This window comes from Aedes albopictus, chromosome 1 (genome assembly GCF_035046485.1).
Source record: "Aedes albopictus strain Foshan chromosome 1, AalbF5, whole genome shotgun sequence".
Lineage (NCBI taxonomy): Eukaryota > Metazoa > Arthropoda > Insecta > Diptera > Culicidae > Aedes > Aedes albopictus.
The window spans coordinates 65,614,756-65,625,068 of NC_085136.1; the positions used below are offsets into that span (position 1 = coordinate 65,614,756).

The window sequence follows — 10,313 nt, forward strand, 5'->3', positions numbered from 1 at the left end:
GTTTCATTCAACTTCTTTCCATTCTAGCAACTCTCTACCTGGAAATGTGGAAACGCTACTCGTCGGCCATCCAGCACCGGTGGGGCATTACAGATTACTGCTCGCTGGCGGAGCCTCCCCGGCCGCAGTACCTGTCCCGGTTGAAGGACAGCAAGAAGACGATCTTCAACATTATTACCGGGACGCAGGAACCGTCGCCGCCATTTTGGACGAAAAAGTTGCCCAGTTTCCTGTACAGCTACTCCGTGATATTTCTGTTTGTAAGTATAGACCTTGATCACTCAGAAGAGTCTGCACTGGAGACTCGGGAGAGTCTCTTCCGGAGACTCGGAAGAGTCTCTTCCGGAAACTAGGGAAAGTCTCTTTCGAAGATTCGGAAGAGTCTCTCCTGAAGACTCGGTGAAATCTCTCCAGCAAACTCGGAAGTCTCTCCCGGAGACTCGAAAGAGTCTCTTGCGGAGACTTGGAAAAGTCTCTTCTGGAAACTCGGAAGAGTCTCTCCTGGAGATTTGAAAGAGTCTCTCCTGGAGACTCGAAAGAGCCTCTACTGGAGATTTGGAAGAGTCTCTCCTGGAGACTTGGAAGAGTCTCTCCCGGAGACTCGAAAGAGTCACTCCCGGAAACTCGTAAGAGTCTCTTCTGGAGACTTGGAAGAGTCTCTCCCGGAGACTCGGAAGAGTCTCTCCCGGAGACTCGGAAGAGTCTCTCCCAGAGACTCGAAAGAGTCTCTCCCAGAGACTCGAAAGAGTCTCTCCCGGAGACTCGGAAGAGTCTCTCCCGGAGACTCGGAAGAGTCTCTCCCGGAGACTCGGAAGAGTCTCTCCCGGAGACTCGGAAGAGTCTCTCCCGGAGACTCGGAAGAGTCTCTCCCGGAGACTCGGAGAAGTCTCTCCCGGAGACTCGGAGAAGTCTCTTCCGGATACTCGGAGAAGTCTCTTCCGGGGACTCGGAGAAGTTTCTTCCGGAGACTCGGAGAAGTCTCTTCCGGAGATTTGGAGAAGTCTCTTCCGGAGACTCGGAGAAGAGAAGAGAGGAGACTCGGAGAAGTCTCTTCCGGAGACTCGGAGAAGTCTCTTCCGGAGACTCGGAGAAGTCTCTTCCGGAGACTCGGAGAAGTCTCTTCCGGAGACTCGGAGAAGTCTCTTCCGGAGACTCGGAGAAGTCTCTTCCGGAGACTCGGAGAAGTCTCTTCCGGAGACTCGGAGAAGTCTCTTCCGGAGACTCGGAGAAGTCTCTTCCGGAGACTCGGAGAAGTCTCTTCCGGAGACTCGGAGAAGTCTCTTCCGGAGACTCGGAGAAGTCTCTTCCGGAGACTCGGAGAAGTCTCTTCCGGAGACTCGGAGAAGTCTCTTCCGGAGACTCGGAGAAGTCTCTTCCGGAGACTCGGAGAAGTCTCTTCCGGAGACTCGGAGAAGTCTCTTCCGGAGACTCGGAGAAGTCTCTTCCGGAGACTCGGAGAAGTCTCTTCCGGAGACTCGGAGAAGTCTCTTCCGGAGACTCGGAGAAGTCTCTTCCGGAGACTCGGAGAAGTCTCTTCCGGAGACTCGGAGAAGTCTCTTCCGGAGACTCGGAGAAGTCTCTTCCGGAGACTCGGAGAAGTCTCTTCCGGAGACTCGGAGAAGTCTCTTCCGGAGACTCGGAGAAGTCTCTTCCGGAGACTCGGAGAAGTCTCTTCCGGAGACTCGGAGAAGTCTCTTCCGGAGACTCGGAGAAGTCTCTTCCGGAGACTCGGAGAAGTCTCTTCCGGAGACTCGGAGAAATCTCTTCCGGAGACTCGGAGAAGTCTCTTCCGGAGACTCGGAGAAGTCTCTTCCGGAGACTCGGAGAAGTCTCTTCCGGAGACTCGGAGAAGTCTCTTCCGGAGATTTGGAGAAGTCTCTTCCGGAGACTCGGAGAAGAGAAGAGAGGAGACTCGGAGAAGTCTCTTCCGGAGACTCGGAGAAGTCTCTTCCGGAGACTCGGAGAAGTCTCTTCCGGAGACTCGGAGAAGTCTCTTCCGGAGACTCGGAGAAGTCTCTTCCGGAGACTCGGAGAAGTCACTTCCGGAGACTCGGAGAAGTCTCTTCCGGAGACTCGGAGAAGTCTCTTCCGGAGACTCGGAGAAGTCTCTTCCGGAGACTCGGAGAAGTCTCTTCCGGAGACTCGGAGAAGTCTCTTCCGGAGACTCGGAGAAGTCTCTTCCGGAGACTCGGAGAAGTCTCTTCCGGAGACTCGGAGAAGTCTCTTCCGGAGACTCGGAGAAGTCTCTTCCGGAGACTCGGAGACTTGCTCGGAGAAGTCTCTTCCGGAGACTCGGAGACTTGCTCGGAGAAGTCTCTTCCGGAGACTCGGAGAAGTCTCTTCCGGAGACTCGGAGAAGTCTCTTCCGGAGACTCGGAGAAGTCTCTTCCGGAGACTCGGAGAAGTCTCTTCCGGAGACTCGGAGAAGTCTCTTCCGGAGACTCGGAGAAGTCTCTTCCGGAGACTCGGAGAAGTCTCTTCCGGAGACTCGGAGAAGTCTCTTCCGGAGACTCGGAGAAGTCTCTTCCGGAGACTCGGAGAAGTCTCTTCCGGAGACTCGGAGAAGTCTCTTCCGGAGACTCGGAGAAGTCTCTTCCGGAGACTCGGAGAAGTCTCTTCCGGAGACTCGGAGAAGTCTCTTCCGGAGACTCGGAGAAGTCTCTTCCGGAGACTCGGAGAAGTCTCTTCCGGAGACTCGGAGAAGTCTTCCGGAGACTCGGAGAAGTCTCTTCCGGAGACTCGGAGAAGTCTCTCCCGGAGACTCGGAGAAGTCTCTCCCGGAGACTCGAAGAAGTCTCTTCCGGAGACTCGGAGAAGTCTCTTCCGGAGACTCGGAGAAGTCTCTTCCGGAGACTCGGAGAAGTCTCTTCCGGAGACTCGGAGAAGTCTCTTCCGGAGACTCGGAGAAGTCTCTTCCGGAGACTCGGAGAAGTCTCTTCCGGAGACTCGGAGAAGTCTCTTCCGGAGACTCGGAGAAGTCTCTTCCGGAGACTCGGAGAAGTCTCTTCCGGAGACTCGGAGAAGTCTCTTCCGGAGACTCGGAGAAGTCTCTTCCGGAGACTCGGAGAAGTCTCTTCCGGAGACTCGGAGAAGTCTCTTCCGGAGACTCGGAGAAGTCTCTTCCGGAGACTCGGAGAAGTCTCTTCCGGAGACTCGGAGAAGTCTCTTCCGGAGACTCGGAGAAGTCTCTTCCGAAGACTCGGAGAAGTCTCTCCCGGAGACTCGGAGAAGTCTCTCCCGGAGACTCGAAGAAGTCTCATCCGGAGGCCCGGAGAAGTCTCTTCGGGATTCGAAAGATTCCCGTCCGAGGGTTTGAAGCAATCCTTCCCCGGGTGATTCGAGGGAATACCTCCCGGGGGATTCGAAGGAATCCCTCCTGGGGGATTCAAAGGAATCTCTCCCGGGGGATTCGAAGGAACCCCTTCCGGGAGATTCGACGGAACTCGACGGAATAATTCATAAACCCTTCCTATCCCTTCCAGATAACCCTCGCCATCGCGGCCGTTTTCGGTGTCATAATCTACCGGATGTCGCTGATGACGTCCCGCAACATCTACGGTGACCCGGATGCCGTCTCGACCAAACTGCTGCTGCTCCCGGCGACGGCAGCCATCATCAACTTGATCGTATCGACGATCCTCAACTTTGCGTACGACTACGTGGCCGTCTACATGACCGACATCGAGTACCGGCGGACGCAGAGCGAGTACAACGAGAGCCTGAACCTCAAGATCTACCTGTTCCAGTTCATCAACTACTACAGTTCGATATTCTACATCGCGTTCGTGAAGGGGAAGTTCCCGGGCTATCCGGCGAAGTACAATCGGATCTTGACGCTTAGACAGGAGGAGTGCAGTCCGGGCGGATGCCTGATGGAGCTGTGCATTCAGTTGGCTATCATCATGATCGGCAAGCAGATCATTTCGTTGATCCTGGAGATTCTGGTTCCGTTCCTGTTGCAGAAGTTCCGCGAATTCCGAAGCGTGCTGGGGATCGAAGCGGAGGACTCGGAGAATGGCGAGAAGCTGATCTGCTGCAACCAGTGGACCAAGGACTTCACTCTGATCAGCTGGACCGATCGGAGTCTGTTCGAGGAATATCTGAAGATGAGTAAGTTCAGGGTGTTCGGTTAGGCGAATGGTTCGGGATGTTGTATTCTTTTTTTCTACTTTCAGTCATCCAGTATGGATTCATCACGATCTTTGTGGTAGCCTTCCCGTTGGGACCGTTGTTCGCACTGCTGAACAACGTGTTCGAGACCCGACTGGACGCGAAGAAGTTTTTGCTGTACTACAAACGAGCGGTTCCGCAGCGGGTGCGAAGCATCGGCATGTGGTACAACGTGATGCACGTTGTCGGAAAGGTGGCGGTGATATCTAGCGTAAGTTCCATGAACATCGGTACCGTGGGTCATAGCTGTAGATCGCCATCTCTTCCAGAGATTCGGGGGAATCTCTTCCGGAGATTCGGGGGAATCTCTTCCGGAGATTCGGGGGAATCTCTTCCGGAGATTCGGGGGAATCTCTTCCGGAGATTCGGGGGAATCTCTTCCGGAGCTTCGGGGGAATCTCTTCCGGAGATTCGGGGGAATCTCTTCCGGAGATACGGGGGAATCTCTTCCGGAGATTCGGGGGAATCTCTTCCGGAGATTCGGGGGAATCTCTTCCGGAGATTCGGGGGAATCTCTTCCGGAGATTCGGGGGAATCTCTTCCGGAGATTCGGGGGAATCTCTTCCGGAGATTCGGGGGAATCTCTTCCGGAGATTCGGGGGAATCTTCCGGAGATTCGGGGGAATCTTCCGGAGATTCGGGGGAATCTCTTCCGGAGATTCGGGGGAATCTCTTCCGGAGATTCGGGGGAATCTCTTCCGGTGGTTCGGGAGAATCGCTTCCGGAGATTCGGAGGAATCTCTTCCGGAGATTCGGGGGAATCTCTTCCGGAGATTCGGGGGAATCTCTTCCGGAGATTCGGGGGAATCTCTTCCGGAGATTCGGGGGAATCTCTTCCGGAGATTCGGGGGAATCTCTTCCGGAGATTCGGGGGAATCTCTTCCGGAGATTCGGGGGAATCTCTTCCGGAGATTCGGGGGAATCTCTTCCGGAGATTCGGGGGAATCTCTTCCGGAGATTCGGGGGAATCTCTTCCGGAGATTCGGGGGAATCTCTTCCGGAGATTCGGGGGAATCTCTTCCGGAGATTCGGGGGAATCTCTTCCGGAGATTCAGGAGAATCTCTTCCGGAGATTCGGGGGAATCTCTTCCGGAGATTCGGGGGAATCTCTTCCGGAGATTCGGGGGAATCTCTTCCGGAGATTCGGGGGAATCTCTTCCGGAGATTCGGGGGAATCTCTTCCGGAGATTCGGGGGAATCTCTTCCGGAGATTCGGGGGAATCTCTTCCGGAGATTCGGGGGAATCTCTTCCGGAGATTCGGGGGAATCTCTTCCGGAGATTCGGGGGAATCTCTTCCGGAGATTCGGGGGAATCTCTTCCGGAGATTCGGGGGAATCTCTTCCGGAGATTCGGGGGAATCTCTTCCGGAGATTCGGGGGAATCTCTTCCGGAGATTCGGGGGAATCTCTTCCGGAGATTCGGGGGAATCTCTTCCGGAGATTCGGGGGAATCTCTTCCGGAGATTCGGGGGAATCTCTTCCGGAGATTCGGGGGAATCTCTTCCGGAGATTCGGGGGAATCTCTTCCGGAGATTCGGGGGAATCTCTTCCGGAGATTCGGGGGAATCTCTTCCGGAGATTCGGGGGAATCTCTTCCGGAGATTCGGGGGAATCTCTTCCGGAGATTCGGGGGAATCTCTTCCGGAGATTCGGGGGAATCTCTTCCGGAGATTCGGGGGAATCTCTTCCGGAGATTCGGGGGAATCTCTTCCGGAGATTCGGGGGAATCTCTTCCGGAGCTTCGGGGGAATCTCTTCCGGAGATTCGGGGGAATCTCTTCCGGAGATTCGGGGGAATCTCTTCCGGAGCTTCGGGGGAATCTCTTCCGGAGATTTGGGGGAATCTCTTCCGGAGATTCGGGGGAATCTCTTCCGGAGATTCGGGGGAATCTCTTCCGGAGATTCGGGGGAATCTCTTCCGGAGATTCGGGGGAATCTCTTCCGGAGATTCGGGGGAATCTCTTCCGGAGATTCGGGGGAATCTCTTCCGGAGATTCGGGGGAATCTCTTCCGGAGATTCGGGGGAATCTCTTCCGGAGATTCGGGGGAATCTCTTCCGGAGATTCGGGGGAATCTCTTCCGGAGATTCGGGGGAATCTCTTCCGGAGATTCGGGGGAATCTCTTCCGGAGATTCGGGGGAATCTCTTCCGGAGATTCGGGGGAATCTCTTCCGGAGATTCGGGGGAATCTCTTCCGGAGATTCGGGGGAATCTCTTCCGGAGATTCGGGGGAATCTCTTCCGGAGATTCGGGGGAATCTCTTCCGGAGATTCGGGGGAATCTCTTCCGGAGATTCGGGGGAATCTCTTCCGGAGATTCGGGGGAATCTCTTCCGGAGATTCGGGGGAATCTCTTCCGGAGATTCGGGGGAATCTCTTCCGGAGATTCGGGGGAATCTCTTCCGGAGATTCGGGGGAATCTCTTCCGGAGATTCGGGGGAATCTCTTCCGGAGATTCGGGGGAATCTCTTCCGGAGATTCGGGGGAATCTCTTCCGGAGATTCGGGGGAATCTCTTCCGGAGATTCGGGAGAATCTCTTCCGGAGATTCGGGGGAATCTCTTCCGGAGATTCGGGGGAATCTCTTCCGGAGATTCGGGGGAATCTCTTCCGGAGATTCGGGGGAATCTCTTCCGGAGATTCGGGGGAATCTCTTCCGGAGATTCGGGGGAATCTCTTCCGGAGATTCGGGGGAATCTCTTCCGGAGATTCGGGGGAATCTCTTCCGGAGATTCGGGGGAATCTCTTCCGGAGATTCGGGGGAATCTCTTCCGGAGATTCGGAGGAATCTCTTCCGGAGATTCGGAGGAATCTCTTCCGGAGATTCGGGGGAATCTCTTCCGGAGATTCGGGGGAATCTCTTCCGGAGATTCGGGGGAATCTCTTCCGGAGATTCGGGGGAATCTCTTCCGGAGATTCGGGGGAATCTCTTCCGGAGATTCGGGGGAATCTCTTCCAGAGATTCGGGGGAATCTCTTCCGGAGATTCGGGGGAATCTCTTCCGGCGATTCGGGGGAATCTCTTCCGGAGATTCGGGGGAATCTCTTCCGGAGATTCGGGGGAATCTCTTCCGGAGATTCGGGGGAATCTCTTCCGGAGATTCGGGGGAATCTCTTCCGGAGATTCGGGGGAATCTCTTCCGGAGATTCGGGGGAATCTCTTCCGGAGATTCGGGGGAATCTCTTCCGGAGATTCGGGGGAATCTCTTCCGGAGATTCGGGGGAATCTCTTCCGGAGATTCGGGGGAATCTCTTCCGGAGATTCGGGGGAATCTCTTCCGGAGATTCGGGGGAATCTCTTCCGGAGATTCGGAGGAATCTCTTCCGGAGATTCGGAGGAATCTCTTCCGGAGATTCGGAGGAATCTCTTCCGGAGATTCGGGGGAATCTCTTCCGGAGATTCGGGGGAATCTCTTCCGGAGATTCGGGAGAATCTCTTCCGGAGATTCGGGGGAATCTCTTCCGGAGATTCGGGGGAATCTCTTCCGGAGATTCGGGGGAATCTCTTCCGGAGATTCGGGGGAATCTCTTCCGGAGATTCGGGGGAATCTCTTCCGGAGATTCGGGGGAATCTCTTCCGGAGATTCGGGGGAATCTCTTCCGGAGATTCGGGGGAATCTCTTCCGGAGATTCGGGGGAATCTCTTCCGGAGATTCGGGGGAATCTCTTCCGGAGATTCGGGGGAATCTCTTCCGGAGATTCGGGGGAATCTCTTCCGGAGATTCGGGGGAATCTCTTCCGGAGATTCGGGGGAATCTCTTCCGGAGATTCGGGGGAATCTCTTCCGGAGATTCGGGGGAATCTCTTCCGGAGATTCGGGGGAATCTCTTCCGGAGATTCAGGGGAATCTCTTCCGGATATTCGGAGGAATTTCATCCAGAGATTCGGAGGAATCTCTTCCGGAGATTCGGAGGATTATCTTCCGGAGATTCGGAGGAATCTCTTCCGGAGATACGGTGGAATCTCTTCCGGAGATTCGGGGGAATCTCTTCCGGAGATTCGGGGGAATCTCTTCCGGAGATTCGGGGGAATCTCTTCCGGAGATTCGGGGGAATCTCTTCCGGAGATTCGGGGGAATCTCTTCCGGAGATTCGGGGGAATCTCTTCCGGAGATTCGGGGGAATCTCTTCCGGAGATTCGGGGGAATCTCTTCCGGAGATTCGGGGGAATCTCTTCCGGAGATTCGGGGGAATCTCTTCCGGAGATTCGGGGGAATCTCTTCCGGAGATTCGGGGGAATCTCTTCCGGATATTCGGAGGAATTTCATCCAGAGATTCGGAGGATTATCTTCCGGAGATTCGGAGGAATCTCTTCCGGAGATACGGTGGAATCTCTTCCGGAGATTCGGGGGAATCTCTTCCGGAGATTCGGGGGAATCTCTTCCGGAGATTCGGGGGAATCTCTTCCGGAGATTCGGGGGAATCTCTTCCGGAGATTCGGGGGAATCTCTTCCGGAGATTCGGGGGAATCTCTTCCGGAGATTCGGGGGAATCTCTTCCGGAGATTCGGGGGAATCTCTTCCGGAGATTCGGGGGAATCTCTTCCGGAGATTCGGGGGAATCTCTTCCGGAGATTCGGGGGAATCTCTTCCGGAGATTCGGGGGAATCTCTTCCGGAGATTCGGGGGAATCTCTTCCGGATATTCGGAGGAATTTCATCCAGAGATTCGGAGGAATCTCTTCCGGAGATTCGGAGGATTATCTTCCGGAGATTCGGAGGAATCTCTTCCGGAGATACGGTGGAATCTATTGATTTCAAAGGATGGTCTTCACATCTACAGTGACCTTTGTCAGGTATGAATTTTGTAAACCCCAAACGTAACTCGATTTTCTCCAATTCCAGGCATTCATCATCGCCTTCTCGTCCAACTTCATCCCGCGCCTAGTCTACATGCACGTCGTCAGCTCGGACAGAACCGACCGGGGCTACCTGAATCACACGCTGGCCTACTTCAATGTCAGCGACTTCGAACCGGGTGTGGCCCCCGTCGCGTCCAAGTTTGAAAACGTCACCGAGTGTCGGTACCACGAGTACCGGAATCCACCGGGAGTGGACCGAGCGTACAAACGGCCGCTCATCTACTGGCACATCCTGGCCATCCGATTGGCCTTCGTGGTCATCTACCAGAACGTGGTCAGCTTCGTGCAGATTGTGGTGGCGTGGGCCATCCCGGACACCCCGGGTCGGCTCCAGGACCAGATCAAGCGGGAACAGTACCTCACCAATGAGTTCATCATCCAGCAGGAGAAGCTGAAGACGCGGGAGCGGAAATGTGGCCGCAATGGGAGCTCGCTGAAGCGACGGAATGGCTCGCTGGCACGGCAGCAGAGCAGTCTGGACGAATACGGGACCACGGTGAGCCTCACGGAAGAGGAAGGCGAAGACGAGAACTACATTCGACGAAGGCCCAACGGAGGCGCCGATCCGTACAATCACGATCGCTTCCAGGAGTGCGAGATTGTCACGTCCAGGGTTTAGGAGCGAGGCGGACCCAAGGGCTCGAAGTACGGGCTAGGACCAAACTGGACTCGAGGATTCAACGGTAACTATTTTCTCGATTTTTGAACTATCTTTACACTGCGACCGTACTGATCGAATGCCTACGTTTCACGTTTTGAGGGGCATTTCGTTTTGCGAAGCTTTACCTACTAAACATACAAGCGCAACAGCTGGAGATGTAGCTAAAATTTAGGTAGCTATTGTGTAAGCGCAAAACCCTTTTATTCCTACTAAGAGAAATTGTATTGCATGAGTAAGAGGAACAAACCTACCAACACAGCACTTATTTATTACACTAGGAAAACCAACCAATAAACTATATTTTCAATTTTACATTCTCGAATCTAAGACGATCTAAGATAAAACATTCTCGGATTTAGATTGAAAGAAAGCCAGCGAGCTGTTGTTGTAGTCGATACTGTAGCGAACCGCTAGGTAATCGCTGTGAGTGTAGCCATCGTCTACCCTCCAGTTCGAACTACTTGTTAGGCCAGACCTACGAAAAGTAACGTCAATAATCGACTCCGCTCCGTTCCGACTAAAGGTACTTTTGGTACCGACATTGGCCAGATCGACATCTAGCATGACCAGTGTCTAGCAGGATCTGCCCGCGATGGTTTGTAAAACGGATTCCGCATTCCACGGCCC

The 10,313-nt window shown here is 54.6% G+C and overlaps 1 protein-coding gene across 4 annotated transcripts in view; it reads left to right on the plus strand.

Moving 5' to 3' along the window:
• LOC134284978 (anoctamin-5) overlaps nucleotides 1–10,013 on the plus strand; it is an 86,805-nt gene extending 76,792 nt beyond the window's left edge. For all 4 annotated transcript variants that reach the window (XM_062844688.1, XM_062844687.1, XM_062844689.1 and 1 more), the window contains 4 exons: nucleotides 28–260; nucleotides 3,483–4,110; nucleotides 4,176–4,381; nucleotides 9,009–10,013. In XM_062844688.1, coding sequence (XP_062700672.1) covers nucleotides 28–260; nucleotides 3,483–4,110; nucleotides 4,176–4,381; nucleotides 9,009–9,644 — 1,703 coding nt within the window. In that variant the 3' untranslated portion in view covers nucleotides 9,645–10,013. The remainder of the gene's footprint in view (nucleotides 1–27; nucleotides 261–3,482; nucleotides 4,111–4,175; nucleotides 4,382–9,008) is intronic.
• The last annotated feature ends 300 nt before the right edge of the window (nucleotides 10,014–10,313 follow it).